At 35.7% G+C, this 27,690-nt stretch overlaps 1 protein-coding gene across 1 annotated transcript in view; it reads left to right on the forward strand.

The window, feature by feature from the left end:
• Positions 1-27,690, forward strand: part of TRHDE (thyrotropin releasing hormone degrading enzyme) — a 208,118-nt gene that overhangs the window by 67,740 nt on the left and 112,688 nt on the right. The window contains exons 4-5 of the mRNA XM_015855777.2: positions 14,397-14,551; positions 20,108-20,221. Coding sequence (XP_015711263.1) covers positions 14,397-14,551; positions 20,108-20,221 — 269 coding nt within the window. The remainder of the gene's footprint in view (positions 1-14,396; positions 14,552-20,107; positions 20,222-27,690) is intronic.

The raw sequence follows: 27,690 nt of genomic DNA on the forward strand, positions 1-27,690 counted from the left end.
ATGCTGGACGTTTTGTCCAGGAGAATACTGTCAGCTCTGCTGAAATCCAAAAATATTGTATTAACTGACTTCCTGTGATGAATTAGGTGGATAACCTTGCTGTTAATTCTTTACTTTTGTGTTCTCTGGTGGCTTCTGTTGTTACATTTTGCTTTTCTAATTATTCTACTTTATGTCATATGTCAGAAGGGGCTGCAGCTGTGCTGACAAATGGAATTTATAGTTTCAGAAGAGTCTTAGTAGCGATACTATGATCGTATTTTTTTTTTGTGTTAACAAAATGTGTTAATATTGTGGCTGTCTGGGAATGTAAGTGGCCTTCAAGTGATTATGCCTACTTACAGATACCTGTTCCGACCACTTGTATGTGTGACACTCGTGAAGACTTGGGTTCACGCTTTAAATGGGCAATGATGTGCCTAGTGTCATTTTACTGAAGATCTAGCAGATTGTTCTTTATCTCTGAATAGATTTTACAATAGTTTCATCATGCAAGTTATTCTTAAGCTTTCTGGAAATTAAGACACCTATGGTTTTTTATAGTCTTCATTCAAATACTACTGATGCAGCTAAATCTTTAATTGGATTACTTTTCTTTTACTTGGAATTTACTTTTCTGTAAATAATACTGAAGCAAGATGGTTTGGAAAAACTATGCTTTTGAAAGAAAAACACATTTTTAAAGGAAACACTTTAAAATGAAAACTGTATTATTTTCATGTAAATTATTCATAGGTTATCAAGTCTAGATGAGGTTTGTGAACCTAATTTTGTCATGGTTCTTTAATATAATTTTAATATATTTTTAATGTTTAAATCTATGATGCAGGGAATGAAATTGCACTTGGGAAACCATTTTGATTTCTGTACCAATTGGAAGAGTATATGTATTCAGTGGGCTACTGGTAGGGAGAGAAGATATTTATTTCCAAGACTTTGTAAATTGTTTGTGTCCAATGTTATATTGCCAAGATTGAACTTGCAATGCTCTTTCAGAGGAATAACATGCTACACCTGTTTTAGTGTCTTTCTTGTACCCAATAAAAGGACCGATCAGTCGGCTTTTCAATTTCTGTTATCTGGTAGTTGATTGCACCAAATTTGTCTGCTTTTTTTTTCCCCCTCTTTTTATGGCTTCTTTATGCTAGTCATGCTTATTTAACTGCCAGTTTTTCCTTTGACATCTCTGATGCTCATGTGATTGTTGCATTCTCTGTCACTGCCTTTTGTGTGTATAATTTACTCTTGAGTATGACTTCACCATGTAAAGCTGTTCCTTTAGTAATCCTGAAGCTAGCATTCTTCCAAAGTTTTATTGATTCCCAATTAGTAGCTCAAAAGGGTACTTTTCTGGTGTTCCGAGCTACCTTCTCATCTCTATGGTTATTGCTTTAAAGTCTTTGAAACACAGGTTGACAGGAGAAGGTGCAATAGCCTCTTTGCAGTTCTTATGGATGTTGAGTACAGGAAAAGATATCTTAATATGAACCTTACATAAGTTTCTCGATACCGTCCAAAGTAATATCCTGAATAAAACACACTCAGCAACAGAATAATCTTTTCCAGTAATGATGAAATACAGGTGAATAAAGTGCTGTAATCTAAAGCATTGTGTTTAAATAATAGGTTTCAAATCTTAAATTCAAGCAAAATCTCTTGAAATTTTAACTAATTGTAAGTTACTGTCTTTTTTTCCATGCCTTGACTGACCTTTGTTCTTTCATGCTCTTTTAAATTAGGAGTATATTAATTATTATACAATAAAAACAGCGTAATCTTACTTCTGACATTTTAAAGAATATTGCATTACTAAATACAGAAAGACAGTTTGCTAAACGCCATAAAATAGGGATTGTTGAAGTGCTGTATCAGTTTTTGGTAGTCATAGCTTCCTGTAATATTGGAAAAATAAAGTTTTATTTGTGTTGATTTACTCTGTTCAATGACTTGTTCAACTTGGAGCTGAAAAAAACAGGAAAGCTGTCTCTCCTTTTCCAATTCATGTTGAAGAAGAAAATTATGAGAAGGTGAGATTTATTAGTTCAGAAATCAAGAAGGACATGCTGACTGAAGAAACCTGTTTAATTTGTATCCTGCAGATAGCTGTGATGGGTAATTCATCAATAGTGTGACTGTACTGCATCTCCTAATATAGATGATTCTGTATTCCAAATTATTATTCATAGATGCTGAAGCTAAATATTACTGTAGTTTTTGTAATGGTCTTATCTCTGTGTTTTTATAATTGTGCTTTTTTTGACCTTCCTCCAAGTCTGTTTCCCTGACAAGAGCTGAGCTGTACTGTGTTCACATATCAGGAATCAGTTCCCCAAAAGGGAATGTTTGGGATTTGTTCTAGAAGAAGGAGGTCAGGAGAAGAAAACAGTAGCCACAGACTGCAATGTGAACTTGCACTGAAGTCTGTAGCATAGGGTGGATTTCCTGTGGGTCAGGTCTTAGCTGTGGGAGCATGAGGTTGCAGAGAAGGAAGCCTTCTCAGTGAAGAGAGACCCTGGCTCTGTTCATAGCCTTTTTCAAACATCCTTTTTGCTTCCTCAAATTACTTAATAGCACTGTGATCCTTTTTAAATTCTCAATATGGTAAAAGTTTGAGATGTCATTACACATTTCTAATAGGTAGTACTTTAGATAATGAATGAGTGCATTTTAAATGAATACAGTTTTATTTTTTTCCTCCATGTCTTTATCATGCTTAAAATTGTTTTATTAAACTCATGTTAAAAATGCTGTTTTCCTGCATTTTGAGTTTTTATTCCAGTATCCATTTAAAGCCAATTAACATAGCTAAAATAATTAATAGTTTATCATCTGATAAATAACAAATTTTGCTCAACATTTCTTACATAATTGCATTAAAAAAAAAAAAAAAAAAAGATACTCTGAATAGATGATTCTCAACCTACAAAAGTTTTAGTTGAAAGATGGATAAGGCCAGGATTGGTTGGAGCAGAGAAACTGTACAGCTTCCTCTTTGTGGCTGCTCCTTAAAAATGTGGGAATAAAGCCTCTTGAACTTGTAATGCTAATGGGAATTGCAGTGGTAGGACAGGTCAGTCCTGTAAAGATTACAGGAAGAGACTTCACTGTTATGTCTGTATATTATCCATACTCCAAATGTTTTCTCTTGGTTAGCTAAAAGAAATACCACTCTGGGGAAGCAATTGCCTAGAGAAACCCAAGCTTGCAAGACAGCTTGCAGTAAAATACTTTGGGCACTCCTGTGTCCTCTGCCTTCATTTCCTCTTTCATGCTTTAGATAGATCTCATCCTTGCCACTCCCTTGCTCAACTGTCTCCCCTTCCAGAGGTTAAAGCAATAAAAACTCAGAAAATACAACTTGGCTTGCAAGAATAACAGGGAAACAGCTGGTGATTAAAATCCTATGAGTGTCCTAGTGAGTTAGTATTTGCTTTTCCAACTAGTCAGCCTCCAGCTAGGAGGCACATAGCCTCCAGTATCTATTAACCAAAAGATGTGTTAGAGGAAGAACCTTATCTATAATTTGAAAGATGTGTTAGAGGAAGAACTTTGCCTATAAGCTGAAGTTTGAAAGTAACTGTTGTGTGTATCATGTTAAATCTAGGATGTCTTACCTTCAAGGGTGTGTCTGAAACTTCCTCTTCTGACCAGAAAATGGGCATTGTCTGAATGCTTCCTTTTATTAATTTTGTCTGGAAAGCAGATCCACTTACAGATAAAGTTCTGGGGAAAAAAATCTAGAGTCAGGAAGTGGGCTGACGGGAACCTCATGAAGTTCAGGAAGAGGGAAGTGATAAGCCCTGCACCTAAGGATAAACAAAGCCATAACATGCACATGTTTTGGGTTGCCCAGCTGGAAATCAGGTTTGCTTTCTAGCTGAGCATGAACCAGCACCATCTCCATAGAAAGTTAGCTGTATCTTGAGCTGCCAAAGGAGTAGCTTTGTCAGGTTGAGGTGATCTTTTCCTTCTATTTGGCGAGACTGTACCTGGAGTGTTGTGTTCAGTTCTGGGCTCCACAGTACATGATAGGTATGGATCTATTGGAGGGTGTTCTTTAAGGGGCCTCTGAGATTACGAGGTTAGAGCATCTCACATACAAGGAATGGCTAAGAGAGTAGGGCTGACTTTTTCTCAGTGGAGCCCAGTGCCATGACAAGAGCTTGGGCTAGATGGACCTCCAGAGGTCCTTCACTGAAGTTACTGAATTAAAAAGCTACTTACTGGTCAGTTTAGTATGAAAGATAATTTTTAGTCTAACACAGGTATTTGCTTGTCTCTGGAAGTAAACAAGTAGGTTTAAGAAGGATGGAAATTTGAGAAGTAGAAGGAATCAAGGTGAAAGATTACCCATTTGGATCCCAGGAACATTTCAAATATAAAATTAGCTATAAACCTTCTGCAATTTAACCAAAGGATGTAGAATGTGAAGGTTTGAGAGTGATGGGACGAGGTGCACCTGAAAGCAGTCTTTGAGTTTGTCTCTTGCAGATGAGGTCTCCAGCAAAGACTTCTGAATCATTTTTCAGTTCAAGTGAAAACATGAAACACAAGGAATACACAAGGACTGAAACCATGACTGCCTACTTGTTAGTGCCAACAGAGGACTGATGCGAGTATGGATAACTGTAAATACATTAAGTATAGATTTTTTTTTTCTTCTTTTGTGTGGTAGTAATTTTTGTAGTATCATCAAGTTTGGAAAAGACCTCTGAGATCATTCCATCCAACTGTCTTCAATATTTCCCACTAAACCATGTCCCTCAGTACAACATCTCAATGTTTCTTGGACACCTCCAGGGATGATGGCTCCACCACCTCCCTGTGCAGCCCATTCCAGTGCCTGACCACTCTCCTGGAGAGCAAGATTTCCTAATGTCCAACCTGAATCTCCCCTGGCACAATTTGTGGCCTTTCCCTTTAGTCCTATTGCTATTTTTGTGGGAGAAGAGGTCAACTTCCACCTCACTACAATCTCCTTTCAGGCAGTTATAAAGAGCAATTAGGTCACCCCTGAGCTTTCTCTTCTCCAGACTGAACAATCTAAGCTTTCTCTGTCACTCCTCATAAAACCTGTGCTCTGGACCCCTCACCAGCTTTGTTGCCCTTCTCTTAATGTGCTCCAGGGCGTCAGCGTCTTTCTTGTAGTGAGAGGTCCAAAACTGAATACAGTGCTTGAGATGTGGCTTCATGATAGCGATTAAAATGTGATGATCACTTCTGTGTTCCTGCTTGCAACACTATTTCTGATACAAGTCAGGATGCCATTGGCCTTCTTGGCCACCTGGGCACACTTCTGGCACATGCTTAGCCAAGCATCAACAAATACCCCCAGGTGTGTTTCTTCTATACAGTCTTCCAGACATTCTGCCCCTTAGCCTGTAGCACTGCCTGGGGTTGTTGTGACCAAAATGTAGGACCCAGCACTTGGACTTGTTGAACCATTGACTTCAGCCCAGCTATCCAGCCTGTCCAAGTCCCTCTGTAGGGCCTCGCTGTCCCCAGGCAGGTTGATGCTTCCTGCCAACTAGGTGTCATTTGTGAACTTAACCAAGGGTGCACTCAGTGCCCTCATCCAGGTCATCGATAAAGTTATTGAAAAGGACTGACCCAAACCTGTCAGAAGTATTTGTTACAGTGTTGTCTGTTTTGAAAATTATTGACAATTTTTACCTGCTTTTGACCTTAATAAATGTGATTTAATGGAATTAACAAGGCATGTTTTACACTGAAGTGTAAAATTCCCCTATCCTAGGGCATTTAGGTATCAATGAAATACCCAAGAAATGATAGTTGGTGTTGCTGTCATCATCACCTTTTGTCAACAGTGTATACTCGTTTCATCCATGAAGTGATTTAACCTATAATCTCTCCAATATTTCTTCCCTCACATTGATCGCGATTCTCACTGGCAGTCCTGATTGTCACTGTGTGTGCAGCTCCTGTGTTCTCCGAGCTCTGTGTGATTTTCTGTCTCGAATTTCTTTTCTGGTGGGATATTGGGTTATTGTTATTATTGGTCTTATTCACTGTGTCAGAGATTTGTCATCTCTGTATGCTTTATTCAGATGACTTCTGTTGATGGCAGACTCAAATTTTCCTTATTTCTGTGTCCTTGTTCCAAGTTCTGCTACAGCCTCTTCTGTTCTCAGCTGTTATTAGCTCCTTGCCACACGTCATTAGTATGCTTAAGTAGATATTGGTTGCCAGCTTCTCTACAGCATATTTTCTTTTAAAACTTTGGATTAAAATGTGTTCCTTCTAGTTTAGTTTTCATATGAATTGCAGTAACCTTCCATTTTTGTAATGAATTTTCACGCTTGGGTTATACTCAGAGTTAATTGAATCTACTAAACAATATATGTATTTCTGCAACCACAACTGCCTAACTGCCTTTCTCTTCACCTATTGATTCCAGGTACAGAAGGAGGCACCATTTAAATCTGTTACCATTGTTTTTCATTCTTAGGTTTTCAGACCCAGTATACCCAGTTTGCGTACTCTGTTTTTTCCATTCTACTTATTTCTTTGCATTTGCTTCATTTTTCACTTTTTCAAAGTTCAAGTTCTAGCCTTTCCAGTGCTGTGAGAAATCCAGGATAGCTGTGTGGAGGACATCGTCTTTTCTCTGTTAGACCGTTGCACTCCTGCTTCTCATTGTGATTTTGCATATGTGATGGTTGACAGTGCACACAGCAAGTTGCTGGTAGCCTGTGTTCATGCTGATTTGGAAGAGAATGGATGAATAAATGCATATGATATAGTGGAGGGTTTTTAGAGTTAGGGTACTGGTTAGGCTGCGGTTGGACTTGACCTCTTCAAGGTCTTTTCCAACCTGAGTAATTCTATGATTCAGGATGTCGAAAACCACCAAGAAATTTAGCTTTGTCTTTCATGGTTTGGACCTACTGGCTCGCTGGGGTGTCCCTGTGAGCCACTTGTAAGGGTGAGCATCAAGTCTACTCCAAGCCTTAATGTAAGTTGTTAGATCCTCAGACACAAGAAAGGAGGGAATAGTGTGGATTTGCATGAGAACAGGATGATTGTTATCTCTGTTACTGGTATTTCTTCAGTCTTCAGGGTGACGTTTTTATGTGATATGTCACCGAAAGTTATTCTTGTATTAAACCTGCGAGTAGGTAGATAAGTGCTTGCTTTAATAAGGAAAGTTTTCTAGTAAAATGTTTAAAGCTGTAACTATTCGGCAAGCACAGAGCAAGAGTAGTTCATACTGTGGAAATCTATCCTGATGATATATTGTCTAAAGAATTTGTGTAGGAATATAAGATGGATTTTATTTTAGAGCTTACTGTAAGCAACAAGATCAAAATCAGTATCTGAGGAGCTATCCTTGAGTTTTTGTCCCAGGTCAGTTCACTCTTACTTCATCTTCTTCTGGAGGAGAGGAGAAGAGAAATGATACACATTATTCACAAAAACATTGCCTTCAGATGTAGTGCATGTGATCAGCTACACTGTAATTTGCACTCTGAGTGGAGTATTGTGATAGATATTGTGAGACAATGGTAATGCAGTACTTCTGCTTATCTTCCACAAATCCTTATTCATACTTTTTTTTGGTTAAAACATGCCCATTGTCTGTGAATACAGTCTTGCTTGGAAGCAAACAGGAGAAGTAAATCTAGGTATACAGAGTATGTTTCTAATGAATATATCTAGGTCCTTATCATTGTGATGCAAAGCAGTTTTATGTCATTTATGGCAGATGAAGAAATTATTTTGCATCATTGTAATTCTCAAGTAATAGGAATTTCTGGAGTTTTCTGTGTATTTACACCTTGGTTTTGCAGTGACAAGAGTCAAGCAGCGGTGCTTGATCATTTTCTGTGCAGCAGTATTCATACTGTAAGTGTTCTGTAATCAGCAGTGTGTTGTTTTCAGCTATGGAGTCCTCATGCTCTATTAACTGTGGTGTTAGGAAAATGGCTGTTGGCAATTTTCCATCATGTCAGTGCTTTTAGTATTTACGTTAGAAATGGTATTTATGAAGGCAACAGAAGTCACTCTCATTTTTTCCTCTCTCCAGATATTTTGGTGTTGAGAATGCATTTTCTCTGTTCTTACATGGTATATGTTCTGTATCTAGAACTGTGACTTACGGAAACAGAACACTGGGTTCGTTTCAGTCTGTCTTAGTTCTGTGCAACACTTTTTTGTCCAGTGTATGCATGAGAAGAGTTTGGAATACCCACATCGGGCTGAGGAAAAAAGGGTTTCTATAACACGCTGTAGTGTTGTTCCTAACTAGGAATACTATGAAAGATATTATGAAAGATATTTTTTTTGTCCTTGTCAGCAATTCATAATGATCTGTCTAGGTATTATTTAGACGAAAGGCATTGTTCATGTAGGGATCAATACAACCAAGAAGATACATAATTCAGCCTCAGTGGGCTATTGCATTCATATTTCATTTCAACAGTGAACCATTTGATATACTTGGAAATAACAAAGCAATGATCTATAGATTGGGATTATGAAAATTGAAAGCAGTTTAATAATATGCATGTCAAATAAAATCAACGGGTTTCCATTCTATTTTCTTAAACTATATACCAGCCATCACCCAGAGTCAAGGCTCCATTGCTTGAAAAATAGCAGTTTTCTTCTTATATTTCTGCTTATTCTTCCCTTCTCTCCCACATAATTTTTCCCTCTTGGATCCTTTGGTATTCACGTTTTATTAACCATCCGCTATTCACATCAACCACTCTGGAAATCCATCCATTGTTTATGTCACTTAATGTTAAGTAATACTTTGTACAACAGTAAGAAGCAATAAAAATACCAGCAATAAACTGCTGTGTGTCAGTGATTTCTCCACAGGGTCTGCAACAAGCCATTTGATTTGACTGAAATAATGGCAAGCAGGTTTAGACCTTTGCATTAGCTCTGCAGGCTCACATCCACGTGTGCCTGCTAAGTGTCATGCTTGCAGAAGGACAACAGTGCTGTAGCCCTGAAGATAAAATCGGTGCCAGGAAAAGCATTTGGGAAAACAGAAGTGTTACTCAGAAAGCTCCCATGTCACCTGTCATCCAGGTGGTCTACAACTTCTGTGTGTCTGAATAATTCACGTACAGAGAGAAAGTATCAAAATACTCTTTAGTAGTAGTTTAAATAAAAATACAAGTTAAAAAGACAGCTAATTTAGGGCACCCGGCTGCTAAGTGCTCAAAGTCAGGTAATGAAAATTGTTTAGTTTTCAGAAAACATATACTTAGTATTGCCTGAAATCAGTCTCCTTTGAGTGTCTCAAAGTACAAATTCAGATCCATTAGCTGTGCTTTGTTCTGCAGTTGAAGTCAGATGGAGACCCTATTGGCTTCAGAAGTATTTTGTCTAGGCCTGGAATGGCTTCTTTTTCCCTAAAGGCTTTTTAAAGGAGTGAAGGTACATATATCAGGAAAACCTGCTTTCTCTGTTATATCAAGAAAACAGTACAGAACTGAAAGCTTTTGAGTAGCAAATTTTGATGTTTCTTGTGAGGGCTGTTATCAGTAGTTCTTTCTGAGTCACCAATTTGTATATTTCCTTACAGTATCTACTGTTTGGCATAAAGATTTTTTAACCCATGCTGCCACTTCTGGTTATTGGCTTTTTCTTTAAAATCATTGAATTTCCTTGAATCATTGAAAGGCATTCTGTTCCAGAAAAGCACATTCTACTTACTGTTAATAAAGAAATGCCTTTGATTAAGGAATCTTGAGTAGCACAAATATAAACTCTAAATATAAACTTTACTTTTAGTAAAGAGTTTGTATTTTTGTTCAACAGCATTCATTTGCACAAGACCATTAGGGAGATTTAATAAATCTATTGATTGCATTATGCAGCATTATGAAAGGGCAAAAACATACTTGAGATTTTCATTTGTCAAGATTAAAATTACTTGATACTAGACAAACTTTCCCTTAATAATTAGTCAAAGTCACTGTCAAGAAAATGAAATGCCTAGTTTCAAGAGATTTATATTTGAAATGTTGAAGAAAGCCTCACTAAAGACAGGAGTGAAAACAATATTCTGAGAGGCATGTGGGTAAATTCAGATTTATAGTCTGAATTTTGAAATAAATATGAGGATTAGAAAAGAAAAACGTGGAGTTCACACAATGAACAGTTCATCTCTGTATGCTTCCTAATTTTATTAAGGAAATGTGTAAAGATGTTTGTTAGAAAATCAGTTTCTTGCTGTATGCTCTTGTTTTAAATTGCAGTGTTTTAGGGCTCTTCCATTCATTTGGATTACTTATCATATGTGATAACAGAAAATTTCTATTTTTCCCCCCATATTTACTGTCTATTTTTTTTTTTTTCCCTCAGTAGCTGCTGTTCCTTTCTCCTTGATTATAAGAAATTTAATGCTATGTCTGTGTCCTGCGGGATCTATCCCTTGCTTACATTTCAATGGGCAGCTAGAAGAATATTACAGTATATCTACTAGTAAATATGTTCATTCGTGTGGATAATTGTGCTTGTGCACACAGTCATATTTATATGTAGTAGGGATGTGTGTTCAAACATTTAAAACAAAGGTGGTTAAACACAGTGGAATGATAAGGGTGAAAAAGATGAAGAAGTGAAGGAAAAACCTTCAAATTCAGGGTACTCTGAGACAGTTGCATCTTGTTTTGCATTTAACCATATTCAGTTCTAAATCTGCTCTCATTTAAAGTTAGAGTGACGTTCACAGTTGGGGTATTTAATGCTATAAATGAGTAGAAAAAGAGAAAAAACATTGTTATATCTTCAAATTGCACCAATGCTAAATTAATATGTAGTCACATTGAAGGTAGATTCTCTTTGTGACCAAGTTAGGCGATGAATTGTTAATTTCTATTTTGCACTGTGATGATACTTGCTAATAATGTCAGACAATTATATTTTGATTTAAGCTCACATAGTTATGATGCCTTAATTGAATGTTTGGAAGTAAAAGGAGCTGCTGAGCTATTTACAGTTCTTGTAGCCTGAACTGCTGAAAAATGAGATTCGCACAGAAGCATATTTCAAAAATATCTGTATGTATTTGAATAATTTGAATCCCAGTAATTGTTCCAGTATCGTACATTAGTGTGATGTTCCAATGCCTTTCAGTTTTGATAGCTTTTGTGGTGATTTCATTTTAGCTGTTTAGTTTTTACTTCAGAGTCATGTATTTAGTCTCTGTGAAGGCCAAGAGGTGGAAACCTTCTATTATTCCAGTGGTGCAGAGGACACTGCACTGCTGTATCAGGAAATCTCAAGTAACGCTTTTATGATGTATGAGGATATTATTCTCTGCAAGCAATAACAAGCACTTCTATTTCCCTTGCAATATCTACATAATCAAACATTCACGAGTGCTTTACAAAGAATTTAATTAAATACTGTGCAGAGTAACTGGATACAGCATGTGCACAAGCTGTTATATATTCAGTAGTTCACATATTTGCAGTTAGTATAGAATGCTTTTGAGCAATACAGTGTATGAATAATGTTTGCATCAAAATGTTCATCATCACCCTTCCTTTTGTATCTTGCTTCTCAAAACTTACCTTGAAGCCTTAGTGGCTGTCACCTCGAGCATCATCAGAGACCTTCCTCTGTTCTTTAGTGTTGTGGTTGGCAGAGGGAAATAGAAATCCTCTGATGAGACTTGAACATCAAACATTGTTCCTCTGAAATGAAATACTTTTGCTCCCTGGATAATGTTATGGATGATTGACTTGGATCCAAATTAGGGATTTTGTTTAAAGATGGTGGAAATCTGGGGAGCAGTCAAGATCAGCCTCTGAAGAATTTTGTTTCTAAATTAACAGTAAGACTGGGTATTCTGATTTTAGATGAGACAATGGGAAGAAAAGGAATTCTCGTGTTGTAGTATGTTTGGAGTCCTGTTTGTCAGTTGCTGGAGATTAAGAAAGTCGTCTTCTTGGCATTGCAGTGCATTAGCTGAAGAGTGGAAGGAGTGCCAAGGCTTGCAGAGCAGTGGTCCTGTGCAAGAGGAAAGTGATTTAGAGTATTTCTCTGCTGTTGTCTGCCTGAAAGGCTGTTAGCCATCCATCAGACTGGAGGGTTTTACTGGTATGTCAGTGCTACCATGCATCCATCTAAGCCAGCAGATCATTACCAATGAAATAAACACTGACACAGTAATAAGCTAAATACCTTTGTATTTAGGAGGGCGTGAACTCCTTTCCTGGACAGCATAAGACCTCAGTTTCCCAGTGCTACAGAGTTATTTCAGTTTATTACTGGCAGATACTAACAAAATGTGTCTGCTATGACTGACAAGAAAGACCGAGAACTTCAAATGAATGCAAAAGAGAGAAAGGAAACAAAACAATCAGTGCAAGTATAAAATAGTTTTTCTTTTGTGGTAGTTTTGTGTCAGTATCACTTTGCTGATGTGAAAGGAGTAGTTGAAAACTGGGAGTAAATTAGAATCATTCTTCCTGTGTTCTTCTGAAGATACTTTTTAAATGAAAGTTTAATCACTGCAGGAAAAGTTATGGCTTTCTTTACAGAGCTAAGAATAGGAAAGGTCCCTGCTTAAATTTAATGAATATTTGCCATTAAGTTTAGCGATTTCACCCCATAGCCTTTGTGTCTTCTTTTAATGCTTATCCTTCCTTTGTATAGCAGACAGGAATTTTTCATGTTGTTAATAACAAATTGCAGTTATTCAATAAAAGTAGTATGTTTCAAGCTTCAACTGAAGAAGAAAATTAAAGCATGTAATTTTGAATTAACTGGCAGTCTCCTCTTGAACACCATGCTTTGGACTTTTGCTTTGCTCTCCTTAATTAGGTTCTTGTTCTAATGTTTGCCTTTATATAAATATTTGTTATTAATCCTTTGTAGTCTGTCCCTACGATTTGGCTATTTTCAAGGGTTTTTTTTTGTATTTGGAAGTAGCGGCTGTGCTCTCTTTGTGCTTCCACTTCAGGTCTGTGGGGTTTTTTTTGTGCTACTTGCAAAAAAAGAAGAAAATATTCCCCTTTTTGGCAGTACTGAAATATATCTGAGTTTTTTATCTACTCCTGATATTTTGGTGGCTGCTTTCTGTGAATCCTGAAGTAGAGCTCCTGCTGTCAGGTTGTTCTTAAAGCCAATTCTACCACATATATCAGCAAGCCAAAATAGGAAAACGTAGGAGATGTGTCTGCTGTAATAGAATTGCTGTCTTTAAGTAAGTAAGAATTTCACTTCTTTGGAAGAAGTCAATCCAGAGACCATTCATCCCATGCAGTGAGGCACCACCTAAGTCTGCTTGTGTTGATTATGAATGAACTGGCTTTGGAACCAGAAGTAACATAGCCACATGAGAGGAGTACCACAGCCAGGCTAATTAATTAAGAAGCCAGGTTAATTAATTCAACTAGAAAAGAGCACCATGCTGACGTGGCAGTATAGCTTCCAAAAGTCTGACTGATTTGCATTGGGTTTCTTGTAGACTTAGAAGCTGTTTCGAGCCTCTTTCAGATACTTTGCTGTGGAAAAGCACGGTGTATTTGATTATTTGTTATGTCAGTTTAATTTTATTTCCAGGCTGGTCAATTTGAGTTTCTTTTCAGCCACCTTCTGTAAGATTTTACTAGCATCTGGATAGCTATTGTAATATTGCCTTCTTGAATCTCTTGCCACTGAGAGAAATTTCCTGGCACTCAATTCTAATTTTTTTTTTTTTTTTTTTTTTTTTAATAAGATGGAGGATCTTCCCATCTTCTTCATACTGTTTTATCTCTTACTGGATGCTAAGCTGAAGTAAGTCATCTTTGATAGCATCTAGCATCATTGTTCCAGCCTGTGGAACTGAAACAGGGCTGTCAGCAGCTCCATCCTCAGAGGGGCTGCTAGTGGTACTACATACTGAAAGATGACTTGTTTTGGCAAGGGGATTCTGAATAGCTTGTGAACTTTCTGGTTGTTATGAAACAGGATTTTTTCAGTTCTACCTTTACATATAATTTGTCTTGAAAGGTTCATAAAGGAGTCACTTTTAATGAAAAGGTGAACAATGCTTTTGTTAGAATCTGTGTTACTGCTTTGATTTTGGTGTAGTAAGCATGAGAAGTAACATCGAACTCAGCAGTAAATCACAATCAATATACTTTAAAATAATCTAATTTCTATATAGATAACTTCTTCAATTAAAAATACTAAATACTGTTACATAAATAACAATCATTAACAGGGAGTGATTTAAGAACAAAAATTGCTATTTTATTAATGTTTCCTAAGTAGAAACGGTAGAGAACTGAAATTAACAGTCCTGTTTTTACATTTATGTTATTTAAAGTGCTTTCAATGATAGTTTGTGGTTTATCTACAATAGCTGTTTAGTAAAATATCTTTCACAGGAAGTTAATGTATTTCTTCTTTATTTTCAGATCTGTTAGCTGTGCCTAAACATCCCTATGCTGCTATGGAGAACTGGGGACTGAGTGTTTTTGTGGAGCAAAGGATACTGCTGGATCCAAGCATTTCTTCTATATCATACCTGCTGGATGTCACCATGGTCATTGTACATGAGCTATGTCATCAGGTATTAGACGTGTTCAGATACATATTTGCATCAGAAACCATGTGTTCCTGTTCCAAACTCAAAATGAATTTGCATAGTTACAGTGTTTATTGTGAGTGTAGTCTAAATAACAGAAGGACCTGTAAGATACGTAACTGGAATGCAAAAACAAGCAAGAGTCAGAAATTGGGATGAAGAAAATTAGTAGCAAAGAAGTTGCTTATCTTCTGTATGATTTTAACCGATGTGTTGTTCAATAGATCAACTGTAGAAAAGAATTTATTGCACGATCATAGCAGATTTACATTGAATTGCATGTTCATGTCAATAAATGCTTTGGCTGAAATTAATTTGATAGCTTTACTCATCTTGTCTCACATATACATACACTTGCCTTTTCCTTTTTTGATATTAACCCTCTGTTCACTCACAGTGGACAATTGAGCCTTTATATGTACAGAAACCTTTTTATCAATAAGAACACGTTGTAATAAATCCATATTACAATTTGTTTCACATTTCTTCCATCTTATCTCCAACTAAACACATTAGGACTGTTTAATAATATTGAGTTGAATGCAAATGTTATTGAAGAAATGCGCTTGAGGGTTAGGAAACCCTTTCTTACACTCATAACAGGCATAATCATAGCCCTGAGGTTAAAATCCTACTGTGTAATCAGCATGGCTTACATCTGTGACTTTACACAGTATTCTTTAAAATGCAATGCATATTCTTAACACTTTCTGCAAATAAAAGTACCATATAAAAGGGAGCCTTCATAATAGAGTTATGGTAGCTGAACCTGGAAATCATAATGCTTGGTTCATATTCATGTTTTACATTAAATCTGTAGATGAATATGAAATCCTCAGCTAAAACATGACATTTTAATTGAAAGTTATTGCTGGCTTGTTCTCAGTGTGATCATCTTATTTTGCTATATGCTCTTTATTGTGCTGTACAATAGAGTAGCACCCAGTTCCACAGGAAAAATCATGGTGCCTTAGGAATAAGATGTGGAAAACACATATTAGGTCATCATATCCCAGCTCTGGTTAGTATTACATTCCGCCACATAGGTTTTTTTTTGGTTTGTTTTTTTTTTTCTACTGCAGGGTTCTGTGTTCCTGATTACAGGGTCTTGGCAGACTCCTTCAGAACCTTTCCTATAACCCTTTAAATCCAGTGATTGATAACTTTTTCTTTGCATTCTGCACAAGTCTTCCTTTTTCTGTAGTCATTCCATTCTTTCAATTATTCTTTCCACTGCTGAAATAATTTCCTCTCCTTCCAAAGCAATTTATATGTAATTTGTGGGCAATTATAACATCGATACCTTGAAAAGTTTATTTGTTTGATTCTCATTGAAACTGATTCTTGTTGAGCCTCTCTTACATTGTTTTGGGAATATTGGAGGATATCAATGTTGGTGAAAACTGTATTTGAGTTTATTTTACAGTAGCTGTGTGCTCTTAAGTAACCTTAAAAGTGTAGAGGAGAAACTTGGTGTCTGTTCTCATATTACTTCCAGTAATGCTCATTTAATTAGAAGCATCTTCCTCCATTCTTGTTGCTGCAGTTTCTGTTTTAGTACCATGCATATCAAGGCTGTGCTCAGCTATTTTACTGTGCAAATTGATGTAGTAGTTAATACTCAAAGGGAAGAAATACTGTTTCTACTTTTTAGTTGCAGAACTGAGACACATAAAATATGGATCATTCAACTACAAATAAAATTTAAAGACAGAAGCTCTCCAAAAATATATGCCACAAAACACTGATGAGACAGTATTGCTTATTCTGTAGCCAGTGTTTTCTGCTGCAGTTTCCTCTGGCTTACATAGGTCAGGAGCATAAGTGGTATTATCTTTGCTGTATGTTGAACTGAGGCCAGATTTGATCCAAGATGTCTTGCCCCTGCTATTTAATTAATAATTATTCAATGTATTTTTCATTCTCTTGTTCATAGCCTGGTCTTCTAAACTTTGGTGGTTCAGACATACTACTTCACTAATTTTCACACACTGAAAAACAAAGACTAATGAAAATCTCTGCTGACATTGCCAAAATTGGATTCCACATCTACTGCTTTACTTTGTATTTAATATATAGTTATGAAGATTTGCAACAAAGAGAAAGGGAACTGCCCTAAAATATATGGTATTTTTTGTTGTTGTAGTAATTATTAAAAGAACAATATTGTTGTCCTGTTTCATCATAGAGTGCTCCTTGATTTTGAGCTCTACTTGAATACATACACAGCATATCTTAGTACAGTATGAAACTGCCCCATGTGATACCTTTGTCCCTTACAGTAACACAGCGAAAATTTTGTTAATGGTCTACCCGAGATTCAAAGAAATTGATAAAATTAAGAATTGGGATTGTAAACTAGATGTGACTGTTTAAGATTGGAATTCCTAAATCTATTGAGCATTTTATATGCATTTGGTCATGTAGTGCGTTTTTTAGAACAGTGAGACATCACTGCATAATTACAAAGCAATTCTGTGGTCGTCAAAGTACAAAGAACATAAGAGAGAGTTTTATACCTGATTTCTTCACAGGTGACTTTGTAATGCTTGACTGGATTGTTATTTTAGGTACATGTTTTAGGAAGGATGTATTTAATACAGCTGGCTAGCTTTAGTTTCATCATCTTTAGGCTAGTAGTGCTTGACATTATAGCTTGAATGTTTTAGTACACTGCAAGTGTTTAATTAAAAAATTAATAATTGGCAAAAGGTGGAGTATTTCTGCATTAAAGCTTTCCCTCTGAGCCCCAGAACACAAATGATATATTTGTCAATACACACATATTTATAGCATCTTAAGTTAATATCTCTAAATAATTACCATAATTTATTAAAATAATTCTTGTAAAGTAGCAATCCATTTTATTTGAATATCACAGATCAGCCCCACCTTCAGCCTCTGAAGAAAAAGTTGTTTGAATTTAATCACCATAATTTTTGGTTAGTTCTCCCCATGAGCACAAAACTTGAGTTAAACATGCGTGAATGCAGAAGAAAAATTAAAAATCCGTAAGCCACAGTTTGTTTTTGTTTTTTAAATAATCTGTAAGGAATGTGGATGGGAAGAAGCATCTTTTCAGTGTGTCTGAAATGAAGGCCTTTTGTGTCAGGATGAACACAATAGCTGAGGGAAACAACCAATTTATGTAACCGATATGTTTCAGCTCATTTTTCTTTCTGAAAGTGAAAAGAAATAATCATAACCACTCAGGGCAAATAGTGTCCCTCTTCAAACACACAAATAAATAAATAAATGAGCAATTACTTAAATGAAACACTTCACTTAATGTTTCCCTTTCAGACATGTAACACCTAGGATGATAATAGCGCAGCTCTTCTTGAATATTGGTCTTCATTAATTGCATTCTCTGGGACTGCTTTCTCTAGCAGTAATATTCTCTATGATATTCAAGACTTGTTAGGCAAATTCCTTATGTTTTCATACTAGTGTCATATGCTGTTTTAATTCCTGTTAAATATTTTTTTCTCCCGAATGATTGAATGAAAGCATTTAATGAAATAATTACTAAAAAAGCACATTAATCACCCAGAGGAATAAATGAAGTACTGGATTGTGACAATCATATATTGGGAATGCAGCAAAATTCATATTTTCCACTTTTTGGATAAGTTGACAAAGCTGGGTTCCTTCTTAAAAAAAAAAAAAAAAAAAGACTTAAATGTAATTTTAAAAGACTTCACTGTTCTACTTTAACAAATAACTTTATAATAGTAAAATATATAATATATATATTTGCAAGAGTATGTATTACAAACTTGTACAGTTTTACTGTTTAAACCGCTCTCTGAATCGTCACAGTATACCCTGACTTTCTGGTTTCTAATCTGTTCAGCAGTCTTCTTCTAATCCAAGACATAAACACTGTGCTGTTGTGTTTAACCTTTTTTTTTTTTTTTTGCGTTAGAAATCATTTAGTCAACATATTCTAGAATAAGTATAATTTTCATATTACTTTGGTAACACGTTAATCTAACTTTTAAAATTGTGCACTATAAACATAAACAGATTTTAATTAGTTCTCTACCTCTTCAGATAAATATTCTTAAGATCGATCTTTGTTTCTTTTGGTCCTGTAGAGAGATAATTTAATAACCTTTATCTATGCTATGTTCAACTGTCCAGTAAGTTTGTTTCACTTAGCATGTGAATGTGACTTTTGCCTACCCCTTCTTTTATCCTGAAATTCTTCAGTTCATTGCTGCTGACATTCATTTTTGCATTTTGTTTCTTTTTTTCTTGAAATCCTATTTTCTGAACATTGTGTGGCAATCTGATCATCTCTCTTTCTGTGGTCCGTTCTTTGGAGCTCCTGTGTTCATTTCATGAAGGATCGTAGTCATGGCATTGATCCTCCCTGAGCGCTATTCTCCCTCAACAAAGATGTGCTCAGAAGCAAGATCTTTCACTGAGATGCTGGACAAAGCCTTCACATATGCCAATCATCCTGAAAAGAAACTGCTTACTTGGCCAACCCAATGTTCCTTCACTCTTTTCTCTCGCTAGTGCCAGCAGCAGCACCTGTCCTCAGACGTGTTGCTTTCCTCTGGAATACTTATTTGCTTCCTTAGTTTTTATTATCAGTTCGAAGCTACATGAAAGCTCAGAATCATCTCTGTTGATTATTAGTGACTCTTTTCTAATCACATTAAAAATAAGTTTGTTTCCAGGAGCAAAAATTTCTTTTTTGACAAAAGATTTTAGAGTCTGTGAAATAGCTTTCCAGAATAATGTGTGTGTGTGTTTCTGCTTTTGTCACTTGTGTTAAGATATTCCAGGTTGCCCAGAGTCATTACAGTCATTTATAGAGTGTGATTTGTCAGCAGTAGAAGTGATTAAGCCTGATTTCATGTATTTGTTTGTCCCTATTCCTTTCCAGTGATTATCCCGTCTTTGGCTAAAATCCTTATGATATGTACTTGTCCTCTGCCTTAATAGGTTTGTGGCTACACCCCAGCTAAACTCCCTGTTTTGAGAGGTCTGAGTTTTACTGATGGAGAGGGTGGCATGAAACAGCTTTCCTTAGGAAACTGGCCAATGAATGTCAGTATTGTTGTAAATCTTAACAGATGGACATTACAGAGGAGGAAATGCTAAAATTTAGGTTTGGAATAGAAAGGTTATATTTCCAGTTTTTAAATATTGACATGATACGTACTAAAGTTTCCAGGTGTTAAAACAGCTTACTTAAGCTAGGAATATTTTTCTCTCATTATATGGGTTAGTTCCTTAAACTGAGCTGAATATCTACCTTAGATAAATAAAGCAATGCTGTGCATACTTTCCTCAATGCTTCTTTTCCCTTACTAATTCTTTTCTAATATTTTATTTAAGTAACTTATGTGCATCCTGTAAAAAGGCTTAATCCGATAGTATATGGAAAAAAAATCTCCTTGTCCTCTGAATGGCTGGTATAAACCTCTGCTTTTATTAAAACTGTTAAGAATCTTCTCTGTGTAAGTGACATATAAGCAAATGTGATTTTCTAAAAGTATTTTTTTATCTACACTTTCTTTGCAGTGGTTTGGTGACCTTGTGACTCCAGTTTGGTGGGAGGATGTGTGGTTGAAAGAGGGTTTTGCTCACTATTTTGAATTTATCGGGACAGACTATCTCTACCCAGGATGGAATATGGTACGTTTGTTTTATTTCATTTATACTGAAACTCCACAGCAAGGCTTCTCTCTTGTTATATTCCTGCTTCTCCTATAGACAGAGGCTGCTCAAAAATAAGAAATCATGCATGAAAGTATCAGATGTCCAATAAAGCAAACTCACAAGGTGTGAAATAATTTGAAAGCATTCCAAAAGTGTAATCTGCAATTTATTACAAAAGAAGTAAAGTCATGTCTACCATAACCCAATGTTAAAATAACTACTGTCTCTTTGCAGAAAAAACATTTTGGATTACAGAGGTTATGATTTAACATGGATTGTTTTTGAAAATAGACAGAATGTTGGATTTAATCCAGACCAAAATTGTAAAAGAGATGTATGGTTAAAACATACTGTGAACTTGAGAATATATTTTCTTGGAGTATTCTGTTCTCCTCTCCTCTCTATTAAGTTTACCCTTACTGTTGTATATGGGTAATCTTGTTTACATATGCTTCTTGCGCAGATCAAATTCTTTGTAGTATTTTAGTATTTTGTTGTAGGTGTAAGATTAGATTTATAATTGCAGTAGGAAAGAGGAAAATAAATCTTCATCTGAACTGACATCGGTCTTGTATAAGTAAACTTAGTTGGTTCACCTGGCTTTGGTTCTATTAAAACTATTCTCTTAATCTTTATGAAAAACACACCCTGAATTACAATGTAATCATTCTAATTATGAATGCAATGGAATCTGGCAGTCCTTTATGATATTAGCATAGTGAAATGTCGTAGATGACAATGTTTATACACTGAATTTTATCTTGAAATCATCCGTCATTTGTTCTTCACATAATCAGTTCAACAAATGCTGAATAATTTTGTTTTAGAAGTCATTTGGAATATAGAATGTTTGCTTGAGATTTCTGTGGAATGAATATAATATTCACTGTTATGCAAATGACATGCCCATCACGTGAAGTCCTTGTATCTTAGCAGAATACAGGCAAAACAAATGGATTGAACAAGGTATGACTGTTAAAGTAGGAAATTAGGCACATGCTGCATAAATTAGAATTAGCTGAAGTAGTATCTCTGTGCCTGGAAAAATACTATTCCATCAGTTTTTTCCCGTATATTAAAAAGAAGATAGAAATAAACTTTTCTTAAACACTTGGTTAATCATAATTAGAAATAATTTGAAAAATGGTTGTAAGATGAAACTCTTGTTGAGTTGAGCATTTCAATATTCTGCATTCATTTGCAGACTACAGTAGAAATCAATATTCTGACTTATCAGCCTTATAGAGATTGTAAGAAGAGGAAGCAAAATCTACTGTAACTAAAATTTGGCTTGCTGGATATTTTTGTAGTTGATATAAAACAGCATTTCCTGTTTAGGTCATAGAGACATTTATTAAGTTGGACAAATAAAAAATGAGTCTTTGTAAAATGAAAAGCTGTTCTAAACAACTTAGGGGTTTTTTTTGTTTTGTTTTCCCAAAAATGAAGGATACAAGCTTTGTGGGTCAGTTGTAAACACAAGAGCTACAAATCTTATTCTCTCTAATGTTGGTTAAACATAACAATATTCCAACATTCTGGTTGGTGTTTTGTCAGCAGTTATGTGAAATAAAAATAAAAGATGCCGTGCTGTATGATCATAGAGTGCTTTGCTTCAAGAAAATGGAGAGCTCTGCCAAAATCCTCCTTCTTTCTAAAGAATGGGAAAAGTTAGTTCATTCCTTTGTCTTGCAGTTTTGAAATTTTAACCTTGGAACTTTCTTTGGGAGTCCATAATCTAAAATGTCAAATTCAGTTTCATTTCAGTTTATTAGAGAATATGTGTGATATTTTCACTGAAGACTGCAAGCAGTTCCTGGAAAAGGGCTTTTGTTTAAATGCAACCTGGACAGCAAGGGTACATCTGAAACAAATATCTGCAGCTTCTTATTTAAATTGTAGGAGTTTTACTGGCTAAAGGCACATAAGCTTTTATTGTTGAAATGACATAAGCTCCTAGTAATTTGCTACTTCTTCTCTAGAGATGTCACTCTTTAGTGAAGCTGAGTATTTTTTGCAGTGTGCATCTTATGTGGAATTCATAGATTTGGTATTGTTTTCTTCTTCTCTACATTATTTAACTTGATTAAACATTTCTGCCTCCTCTAATGTTTTTGATTTCATTGGTTTCCCCTCAGTTGTTTTATTAACTCTTTTTTTTACCAGAGCATAAATGATTAAATGCCGTGGAACGTGAGCTATTACAAGTTATTGAGTCTTCCAGAAAACTTAGTCTCTTGTTTTGTTCACAAGGCATTACGTAGCTCACTGGGATATGTAATCTCAATGAGAAAGGAAGTCCAGTTTTTAATACACTCTGCTCATTCTTATGCTGTGTTAAAATTTTGGGTCAACAGTTTCAAGAATGGAATGAGAAGAGTCATTCTGACAGAGGCTTCCGTTATCTGTTGCAGTTAATGTAAGGTTCATCAGAACTATTCTGAAGAAGTAGACAAAGTTTAGCTAGTTTCAAAACAGAAAGGTGAGCCTTCTGTACTGAGATCTTTCATGATCTCACCATTGGTTTTGATGTCCTTTTTAAATTTTAATTTAATTCAGGTCAAAGCTAGACAGTCTCACTTCATTCCCTCGACTAAAAATTAAGGCCCTGCATGTTATTTATTACTTCTTGAAGGTGAAGCTACCTTTGATTTTCTGGGAGATATATGCCTAATGGCTACTCATTAGACATTTGCAATAGTTTTCCCACTTCAGCCTTTTACCTTGTCTGTACCCCAAATTAAGGTTTTTCTTTTTTTTTGATTTTTTTTTTCTGTTTGTTTTTTGTTGTTTTTTGTAATTTTTATTCCGAGCTGTTTCAAAATCTTATTCTGAAGTCTCCTTCTTCAAGGTCTTTGAATTTTAAAACATTGTTTTTGTGTTGTCAAGACCACTTTATAAAGAAAGTTTGGCTGCAAGCTGTTTTCCCCAAAGATCAGAGAATATTGCTTAATCATTTGTACTCTGATTAACCATACATATGCAAGTATCTTTACTATTGCTGTTTCATGACTAAAATGCAGAGATGAGGTTTCTGTATTAGAGATGTAACATATAACATTTTGGTTAACAGCTGAATACAAGTTCTTGAGGTGTGAGATCCTCTGACTGGTACAAAAAAGGAAATCCTGCCTTTGTGAGAGGTGTTTCTGCTTTTTTTTTTTGAAAAAGAATGTACTGCTAATTTGCTCCTCATAGCCCTGTCATTTGCCATGCACCTTACTCCTTTCAGAGGCCCAACAGCAACTATATATTCCTTCTTCCTCTCTGCTTGTTTCTGGTGTTATCTTGAACTCCTTTCTATATGGCTTGTGTAAAGGAAGGAATTCAACAGAGACTTTCAGATCCATGAATTTATTGATTGATCTTTTGCCTCCTTATTTTCTAGTAGAAGGAACCATCATGTTTGTCCTTGAAATTCTCTGGCACAGGGTTAGGTATTGAGGACTATGACAGCAGGAATTACTGACATGTAATTTTCCCTTTCATCCATCAAATGAGTGTCAAATACTCTAGCAGTCAGTACCCTGCTTGATGCTGAGAAAGCACTTCACAGAGCCTCACTGCCTTCTCTTTTTTTTATTAAATGAAAGTTTGCTTTGGTGAAAACTTTATTGGATGAGTCAAGGTGTAGTACATCTATGATTGCTTTGAATCCTTTGCCTTCTCTGTCAGTTGAAATTTTGGGATAAGATCTCCGACTTTCTTACTACTTTTACAGACAAAGGTTGTTGTGTTCGTCAAAGACTTTCTTAGTATTAAGCAACCGTGATTAAAATATTTGCAGCAAAATTTTGTGACTGCCTGGAAGGACATCCTTCACCTTTCTTAAAGTGAAATGTACTTTGTTCACACTATAAAGGTTCCATGCTCTAGATGGTCTTGTTACTACTACAGGCGGCTGAAAATAATAATGATGTTACATATCAACATTTAAAATGCTGGAAATTACCTGTGCCTGGAAAGTTAATAGAAAGCTAGCTAACTAAACTTCATTATATTAAGTACTTTGAATGCCATGGAAGACACTGCCCAAATCCTTGATAAATGATCCTAATTGCTTATCCTTCTTATTGACATAATTGAAATAATTAAAGTGAATATTGCCATTAAACTCATGCTTATCTTTAATGTGCTTTGACTTACATGGCCTCCTAGAGTGTTTTTCTTCCTTGTCTTATTTTTAGACATCATTTGGCTCATAGAAGACCCCCAAAAAACATTGTAAGTTAAGACATGTACCTTTTTGATTTGTTTTATTATTATTTTGGCAATTCAGGCCTGAGATGGAGCCTGCTTGACCCTTTTGACTCAAATAACATGCTAACTGAAGTAAGTCTTCAGTACCACATGGACTATTTTGGCCCCAGTAACTGCTGGGAACATGAGGTTGTATACAGGTTTGGAGAATGTCAATGCCTCTTCTTTCTTCATGTCATTATCAGCTGTGTTTTTGTTCAGCTTCTATTTGTTTGAAGGCAACTATATACAAGATAGCAAAGCAGATTCTTTGACTGCAAAGTAGTTTTCTTGAGGCATTTTCAGGCAGTGGGGGATGTTTCCTTTCATAATGTTTACTGATTTCATTGTGTCCTTATTTTTCTGTAGGTCCATATTTGACAAAATGAGTCTTGAATACAACCAAATGAAAGTTATACTTGAAAAACAGAGTGGTGACAGGAAACTGTATTTGAAATATCTGGTGAAATTGCGAAAAAACTCCTAGGTGATATATCTATAGTATTTATGCTATAAATAGTATACTATATACGGTATATCACCTGGGGGTCATGATTATCTGATTTGACATTTCATTCAAAAGAAAATAAATTTGAAATTCTCTTTCCTGATAGAAGAGAGTTATGAAGGTAGGCATGGGAATCATGACATATTCATAGCTGATAAAAGTAGAATGCGCTGCAGGCCTCCTTCGACAAACTGTGCATGTAATCGAGGCACACGTGCAGAGATATAAATTAAAAAAGTTTTCTGAAATCTTCATAAATATAGTTGGGAGGAGAAAAAGAAAAGGCACTGTTTTCATTTGCAAGTACTGTGGAGACGTTCTGCGCTATAACAATGTAGTATTTATAAACACATAAGCAGGAAGGACTTTATTTTTGCCCCCATTAGATCTTTTCTGGCCTTAAGGGTTTTTTTTTTGTTTTTTTTTTAACCTATGGTTTCCTCACAGATTATATTCCCTTGCAGTTTTTTAAACACCACCCTAAAATGTGCTGTATTTGAACTGCAACTTCCTGGCATTGTTTATGCTAGAATTCTTTGATTGCTTTCAAAATCTGCCCCTATTGCTTTTTCCCTAGGGTGTGCTTTCCCTATAAACCAAAGTACCACATATTGCAAATGATGATTTTTGTCAGGCATGAGAGATCACTCATCTCCTTTGTATTGCTAATGGCTAGTAAAGTTTGAATAAGATATTTCCAGCAAGTTTGTCAGGGAAATGATTTGCAGGTTTGCACGCTAATATCAAGCTCTATTCATGTTGATTTCCCAGTCTATAAAACATTTGAATGGCAGTCCCAAAATAAAGGCACTGCCTTTAATACTGAGGCCTTTGATCTCTTCTGCGTACTAATTATCAGTGTTGGCTTTTATTGTGTTATTCCTTCTGTTTCACTCTTGGATGTTTTCTTATCTTTTTTTTTTTTTTTTTTTTCCTTTCTTCATTTTAATTATTTTCTCTTTTATTTCACATTCATTTTTAGAAATTATTTTTATGTGACTAAGAAGTATTACATTATTGTCACGCTAACTTGCACATTATGTCTCAATATAGTATCTCAGTCTCTTTCCATTACATCATTACATCGATTACATCATTATATGCAAAGCATTTTTACTGGCTCTTGAAGGTACAGTCTTTTCTGTCAAAAAATGCTATTTCACAATTTATTTCCATTTAGAGGTAGACTCTTTGAATGGTGGTCAGCATGCTGGGGGGTAACACACAAAGAATGGCCATATCCCTTCCATAAAGCTTCCTTCCTGGAATGAAATGAAATCAAAACAAAACAAGAAGGCTTTAACATGGTTAGCCAGTTTCTTGTTCCTCCTTTTTGCTGTGGAATGATTTATAGATCCACATTTAAAAATCTACAGACTATTTCCATTGATTGAAGGAATTGCTAGAGCTACAGTTTCTGACCCTGTTATCCATATCATTTTCACCTGTAGCAGTGAAATCTGAATATTCATATTATTTAAAAGTTGGCTAAGGAAGGGAAAGCTCAGAGAAGTAGTAGGCATTTCAAGGCAACCATATACCAAACAAAGAAAGACTTAACAGCCAAGAGTGCAAGTAATTCCTGTGAAGACAAGTACATGAATCTAGTTACCACTGGTGTTTGGGCAATAATCTGAACATGTAAATGTTGAAAAGCTGATCTGATAAAAACACTTCAGTCTCTTCATCTGGAAGTACAAGGAGGAAAGCAACAGTAAATAATCAGCATGTCTTTTATTTCTCAATGCAAGAGAACCTGTCCTTCCAGACCTGACTGAACTTAGATCCAGGAGGGTGTTAAGGAGAGGAAAAGAAGAGGCTGGATGCCAAATAGGAAGATAAGAAATGGAATAGCTTCCTGCTTGCCCTTAAAAAAAGGCATAGGTTTGAGTGGAAGCATTTCTGTCCTTATTTCAGTCTTATTTCAGAATAGGTTTCTGCTGTTATCATACCAACTCTTGCTCAGTGCACTGCCTTGTGCTTACATGCAGCTACTGATAGCCTCCAGGCAAAACCCCAGAGACTTATCTGAAGCTGCCTTTTCTTTACAGGCGAATCACAGTCTTTGGCTTCTCTCTTGCAGTTGAACTCCCTTGGAGGAGAGTGATCTTCTACAACATTTTGTAATTGTTTCATGTTTAGCTGCAAACCTGTCACCTACCAGGTTGACAGCTCACTGGCCTCATTAAATGCATTCCAAAATTGATTTTCTTTACTGTGCTGCATGTTTCTTTAGTTCAGTAGATATCATGCTAAATCAGATCAATTCCAGTGTACCGCATCAGGTAAAATAAGTAGGGAGTAAAAGGCTCCTCTTCTATCATTATAAGAAATTTGGTCACATGTGTTGCCTTTTTCTCTTAATGTTCAGATATGACTCTAATAGCTGAAGTGGTGTTTCTTCAACAAAATAATTAAGGTGGTTTCAGTTTCTTTCTGCAATTCAGTTTTCTGTTGTCTCTTCAAGCTGAATGCCTTCTCAACTGGGAAACTCTTCTCTCAGTATCCCCCTGGAGTTCTGCAGATATTAGAGTCTCATTTTGAAATCTACTCTCAGAGGCTATGTATTGAAGGGAAAAGGTGTGAATACTTTGGAAATTCTTCTGTTTCAAAGAAATTAGCTTTACAAGCTCAAAAGCCACCATAATTCTCACTAAAATGCATGAAGACTTAGTAGATTTTCCCATTTTACACCATT

The sequence above is a fragment of the Coturnix japonica genome, chromosome 1, assembly GCF_001577835.2.
Source record: "Coturnix japonica isolate 7356 chromosome 1, Coturnix japonica 2.1, whole genome shotgun sequence".
Lineage (NCBI taxonomy): Eukaryota > Metazoa > Chordata > Aves > Galliformes > Phasianidae > Coturnix > Coturnix japonica.